The sequence below is a fragment of the Parasteatoda tepidariorum genome, chromosome 8, assembly GCF_043381705.1.
Source record: "Parasteatoda tepidariorum isolate YZ-2023 chromosome 8, CAS_Ptep_4.0, whole genome shotgun sequence".
Taxonomy (NCBI): domain Eukaryota; kingdom Metazoa; phylum Arthropoda; class Arachnida; order Araneae; family Theridiidae; genus Parasteatoda; species Parasteatoda tepidariorum.
This window is the reverse complement of record NC_092211.1, coordinates 603,490-610,006: the sequence shown is the minus strand read 5'-3', so window position 1 is coordinate 610,006 and position 6,517 is coordinate 603,490. Positions and strand designations below refer to the sequence as shown.

Sequence of the window (6,517 nt, the reverse complement as noted above, 5' to 3'; positions counted from 1 at the left end):
AAAAATGCAAATCTAAGATAGATCTTACTATTAATTGCATAACTTTTTTTGTAATACAGATATTGTAATACTGTATTTATTATTAAATTCTACATTAAATTACCTTCAATTTGATATATAAACGTTTGTATTTAAGTGAAAATTAATATATTCTACGAGCACACAAAGTTGAGAGATGAAATACGTGATATATACTGTGTTGGGGAGGTAATCGATGCTTCATTAAGATTTAGATCATACCAACTCTTCTGTCTCTACCTTCACTACAGGTATGGAATAAGTCATCCCCCTTTCTATTACGAACTTGTTTTTCGAATTCTGTGGAGCTCCATTCCGGACCCCTACATCACCATGGAGGAGTTCACCAGAAGCTTTAACTGGGCGAAACCACAGACCTTTCGGAAAGCCATGAAAGCCTGGGACTGGTACTGCAAATTGGTGAGAGATCCTGACAGTCAGGGGAAGTGTCCAAGATCATTGCAGCATCTGTCCAAGTGTATCATTAGACGCCAGCTGAAGGAGTGCTTTCAACTGCCCAAGGGAGTCGAATGGTTGGACATTCCCAAATGTCTGAAGCAATATTTGCTTCTAAGAGACGTTTAAATTGAACTCCAGAACGAAAAAAACATCTCAGAGCAGTTCTTCTGTTGGATCTAAATGTAGAATATAGAAGATCTAATAAAGTTATTATTATCATCATCTCTTATTATTTATGTCTGGTTTCAGTGTTCTTATTTGATAGTTGTAGAATTTGTTCTCAAAATTGAAGAAATGGTCACATTCAATTTTGTTTTTAATTTACCACTGAGAGTTGTTTATTTGAATCAGTCCAAAAATTTTTTTAAATATATTTCTTTGCGATGTTAATAAGTCGTCGTATCTGATTTCCTAAAAACCAAGATTTCACCACCATAAGTTACTAAAGATCTTATTACTCTTTAATAAATTTTATATTGTAATGTGTGGCACAAATAAATAGTCCAGGTTGGAAACTATTATTTATTCAAACTCTTCGTTTCCACAACACAAACAAATACACACACACACATATTCAACACATGAAATAACATATCAAAAAATCTCGAGCGAGAGAAGTCCGTGTTCTCATTTCAACTTCTTCGAACCAACTCTACATCTCCTCTCCCAAAAATGCCCCCCCCCCACTCGCCAAGATAGGCGCGCTTAATTCCATAAGTGTTATAAATTATTTCTGTCTCTGTTTATTAAAATGAAGAGTTAATAATCTTACGTAATTGAAATCTTACAATATTTAATTTCCGTGGTAATGAATTTGATTTGAATAAATATTGATATGAGTAATGACTTTTATTTCTTTCTTTGAATTCTCGAGCCAGTTTCTTCCGACATAACATTATTATCGTTGATTATAATGTCAAAGTAAGTGAAACTGGAAACCCTTTCAAATTTATAGTATTTAACGGAGATAAATTTTTATTGAAAGATTTTGCAGAAATTTTGTTGGAATTTTTTTTATTCGCAGAAGGGAATTTAATTAGAAAATCTCGATGTGGGAAAATAAATTTCCAAATATTCTAGGCAAGTTTTTTTGAACACAAATTAACTTAGATTTTTTAATTTATTGCATACCCTTTATTATATAATTTTTATATATATATATATACCTTATATATACCCTATATATATTCCTTATATATATATACCCTTTCAAATTTAAAGTTATATAACTGAGATAAATTTTCATTGAATGACTTTGTAGAAATTTCGATGAAAATTTTCTTTTTTGCAGAAGGAAATTTAATTAGAAAATCTCGATGTGTGAAAATAACAAATTTAAAATTTTTTTCTAACACAAAGTAACTTAGATTTTTCAATTTAATTTACGGGTATTAATTACAATTTTCTTTAAATCTTCCAAAGATAATGTAACCATTGCTTTTCCTTAATTATTGTTTTGCTGTTTGGAAAGCATAAATGAATAAAACGTCGTCTTACAAGTGAAACATTATGCGTTGATACATATAAAAGGCCGTTCAAATATTATGAAAGTTAATATTTGCTACTTTTGAAGTTATTTACAGATTTTAGAGGAATTTACGAATGCCAGAAGAGCGCGCTGATCATACGTATTTAATCCCTACAACAAAATATTTTGCGTGAATTAGTAAATTATTTTTTCAATAAATTAATAATTAAGATATTAATTATAAGCCACCTTTCAGCCTATTCTTACGTAAGAAAATTGCAACAGCTTTCCTTGTTTTTTTGCTTTGACTTTTTACTGTGGTAATTTCTTTTTAAGAATTTTAAAATTAAGTTCGATTAAAATAACGAAATGTATGTTCTTATTTTATTTTATAAAATTTCGAAATTTTTTGAAGTGATGCAATTTTTGAAGCGATTTCTTTTCGACGCGATTTTTATTTTATTTCCAGGACTGTTTTTACAGATTTTTTCTTAAAGTTTTATAATAAAATTTCAGAAATTGTGGGGATTCAACTGTCTTAAGTTAATATTTCTAATGATCCTCCTACCTTGTCACCAAAAATAAGATAATCTCAAAAACCTACCTCTTTAACTCTTTCCTTCTCGCTCCCGTGAAAATGACGGGGTGAGGCTTCGCCCTCTATTTCTCGCTCCCGTGATATTGACGGGCTGGAGTGTTCAGTAGTAACGCGCCATTAAGAATAAAACTAATTCATTTCTATTGCCCGAAAAAAAATTCATTTCTCATTTTACACATCAGATGGCAGTACCAGGATATTTTTAAGGTAATTGTAGATAATTAGTTTGTTTTAAACTAGATATCAGCACTAATCAAATACGTAATACAAATACAAAAGCCAAAGAAATATGCACTTTTATGACCGTTTTCTTGAAAATTAATCGATCGTTAAGGGATAAGGTACTTGCACAATATTTGGAGGGCTATTAAGTTAAAGTTTCTCGATATTTCAAAGTTAAAACGCTTTAAATATGTATTTGGAGATGATGCGATTGAATTAGTTTCTCCAGTCTAACGATTAGAATGTTGTTGACTAAAAAAACCCAACTAAATCAAAACTAAAAATTCTTGATTTACTGTGTTTCACTAGTTAAGTCAACAAAGCAAGTTTCAATAACGGAATTTTGAAATTCGAAAAAGCTTAATCATCAAAAAACATTCCAGTAATCGATGAAAAGACGCTGTGAAGCTGTCTTAAAAAATAAGGGTTATCCTACTAAGTATTGATTGTGTAAGTAACACTTTAAAAAAATGCAAATCTAAGATGGATCTTACTATTAGGTGCATTACTTTTTTTGTGATGCAGATATTGTAATACTGTATTTACTATTAAATTCTACATTAAATTACCTTCAATTTGATATATAAACGTTTGTATTTAAGTGAAAATTAATATATTCTACGAGCACACAAAGTTGAAAAACATGATACTTTCAAAAAATGTCCACACTTTTGGCCACCACTGTATATATATAATGATTAAACTAAAACGTACAGAGAAAAGAACTTTTCTCTCTTCATTCTACGTATGAAATGCAGTTCAGCAGTTTTAAAATACTTCCAAATTTCAATAATTGCACTTATTGTATTGTGAAATAATAATATACAAGTAAAACTTAACTAATTTTCTTTAAGAAGGAAATTATATTAAACTGAAATGCATTATCACATTTGTTAATATTTTTTATTAAAATCAAATTTTAACAAAATTTATATGGTCAAACGATTTTAACCCTAGGGTCTTTTGTTAATTGAGAAACTATTTATAACAATTCTATTGTTACATATTATAAAATTGTACTTACAATTAAAGATATGTAAAGTATTATAAGTTCTTTAGTCAACTTCAGATTAAACTTTGAATCTCAAATAATTTTTTGAAAAGTGTCTAAATGCGATTGAATAATATTTTGATGACGTTAAATTCGAACTGAATATCCCGAATCGAATCGGTCATTAGATTTATATAATAGTTAATGAGGTGCTTTTTTGTGGGTTTTTCTTCTGATGCTTTTTTCTGTGTTCTTTTTAGCATGGTTCAATACTGGCAGAGATTACTATAATTTTTTTTTTTTTTTGCGTTTATTTGAATACTTAATTTTTTTTTTAAACTTAATTTGTTCTGCGATGGGAAGATCAGATGTCATATGAAATAATACAGTTTAAGCATGTAATAGGCTATTGTTTATTACTGTCTTTTTGCGAATTTGTAACAGTGAATCATACGGGGAAAAAAAAGAAGAAAACACTTTTAAAGAAAAAGCCCCAAAAAGTGCATCTTATTTATTTATTCTGTACAGACTCTTATTTATTATTTCTATAACTTCTAGAAAATTCTATTAAATCATTTTCTGTATCCGTATCTATACTCTATCTGGCTAAAACCATCCGAACATCCAGTTGTAATGGTGGTGGAAGCATAATGGTGTGGGGGTGTGGTTTGGCCTGTGTCCGTTAGTTTCTGTGGTTGGAAACCTGAACTCTGAGTTGTATGTGAACATTCTGGACAGTGCTGCACTTCCAACTCTAACGGCCAATTTCTCATCCAGCAGGATTAACTGCTCCACTCACACATCGAAGAAAACTTGCACAGACGTAGTTTGATAAAATGGGTGTTCAGAAATTGGATTGGTTTTTTCAGAGCCCAGACCTAATTACCACAGAACAGTACTGGGGGACGAATGAGAGTTCAGATTACGTAGACTGTCAAATCGAACCTCCTCAATGCAAGCAAGCACTCACTTCAGCTGTGATGGAAGTCAATTCCTATGGCCACCTATCAAAAACTGGTGGAAAGTTATTCCAGACATGAGCCATAAGGAGGACCAACTTCATATTAATATGTGCCTCAGAACACTCTAAGTCCTCACCACTTGGGTGCCCGAATACTTTTGGCCAGATAGTGTATCTATATCTATAACTAGACTGATTCCGATTCTTCCTACCAGACAATATAATGTAAACTAATATTGTTATAAATAGTTTATTAATTAACAGTAGTTTCTCAGATGGTAAATCTTTTGATGATTTAAAAATATTAACAAACCTGATAAAGTATTGAATTCAATACAATTTTGTTTAAAAAAATAACTAGTTGAAAAAAATATTAAGGGTATATTATGTTTTCTCAGTACAATAAGTGTTTTTCTTGAAATTTGGAACGATTTTAAAATTTGTTAAGAATCCTGATTATTTGTCTAATTAGAATAATGAAGTTAGGTAATTCCTTTTCTTTAATTTTGAATTAATACATGTGTATCAACATCTTAAGAAACATATTACAATCGTATTGTTATTTAATGCATTAAATTTGGCTTTAATGACACGAATCGGTCGTTACAATCATATAATAATTATTGAGGTGCTTTTTTCCATTTTGGGGCTTAATGAGGTGTTTTTGTTCTCTTTTTTGATATTTTTTCCGATGCCCTTTTTTCTGTCTACCGTAACAGTTTTTATAACTGTAAGGTTTAGTTTTGTTCTTTCTTCAGCAATGGAATACCTGCAAGTGGTTTAGTGTGGGTACCTCGATCCTGATTGATTGTGTGGCTTTTGTTTACGTTAGCTACTGCTTTTACCATTCTATTTCGAGTAAGTTTAGCCCGACAAGTATCAATTGGGTACTAACACTCTAAGAAGAAGAAAACAACCAATATCCCCGCACAGGTGGTCACATGATTGGGTATATACGATCTTCTTCTTCTTAGTATTCTGATGGTTATCAGTAAGACGAAAATAATTCATTAATACAGTAAATGCATCTAATCTAAATGAAATCTTGTTCATTTTTTGAAATAAAGATTTAACTTTATCTATGTGTATGTTAACACTTGCTCCTATATTAATTTGAAACTCACAATTTTTACAGTATTCGAACCAACTTAAGTCCGGAATCACTCTTTAACTTTCAAAAAGCCTCCATTGTAATTTTAGAATTGTTGTTTATGTATAATAAAGTGTCTATGCGCACTTGATATGACAACATTCATCCCCATCCCAGCTAAGGAGTTAGCGTATCTATTACCACATAGGAAATATTATTGAATCTGTGCGAATCGTCATTTTGCGAATATTTTGTGAAATAAACAAACTTTATTATCAAAAATGATTATATATAATTATGATGATAATGATTCTATGAGAACTATACTTTCTTTTTAAAGGCTGCCTTGTTGTTTAGAGAGAAATAGCGTGTTATATTACAACGATAAACAAAACATGGTTTTACTCGCTGATGTTGCCTTGCCTTACATGCTCTCAACTCTAACAACTCTAACGAAGATTACCTAATAAAAGATAAATAATAATTAAAATTATGCAGTTAACTCCCAGTGAAATATTTTTTTAAAAATTTAATAAAGATGTAAACACGCAAATGCCACTGATTTATCTATTAAATAATTGAAAAAAAAAAGTTTTTTTTTGCAGCTTAATTTGCAGCAATTTACAATACTAATTCCAAAAGAAAAATTAATTTAAATACCTTTCCCAGACGCTGCTACGCTGGGAACGCTAAGATTTCTGCTACGTTTT

At 30.3% G+C, this 6,517-nt stretch overlaps 1 protein-coding gene across 1 annotated transcript in view; it reads left to right on the top strand.

Moving 5' to 3' along the window:
* LOC122272482 (uncharacterized) overlaps nt 1-699 on the top strand; it is a gene marked incomplete in the record, with an annotated part of 6,298 nt that extends 5,599 nt beyond the window's left edge. The window contains 1 exon segment of the mRNA XM_043056230.2: nt 170-699. Within this exon segment, the coding sequence (XP_042912164.1) occupies nt 170-603 (434 nt within the window).
* Between the last annotated feature and the right edge of the window lie 5,818 nt (nt 700-6,517).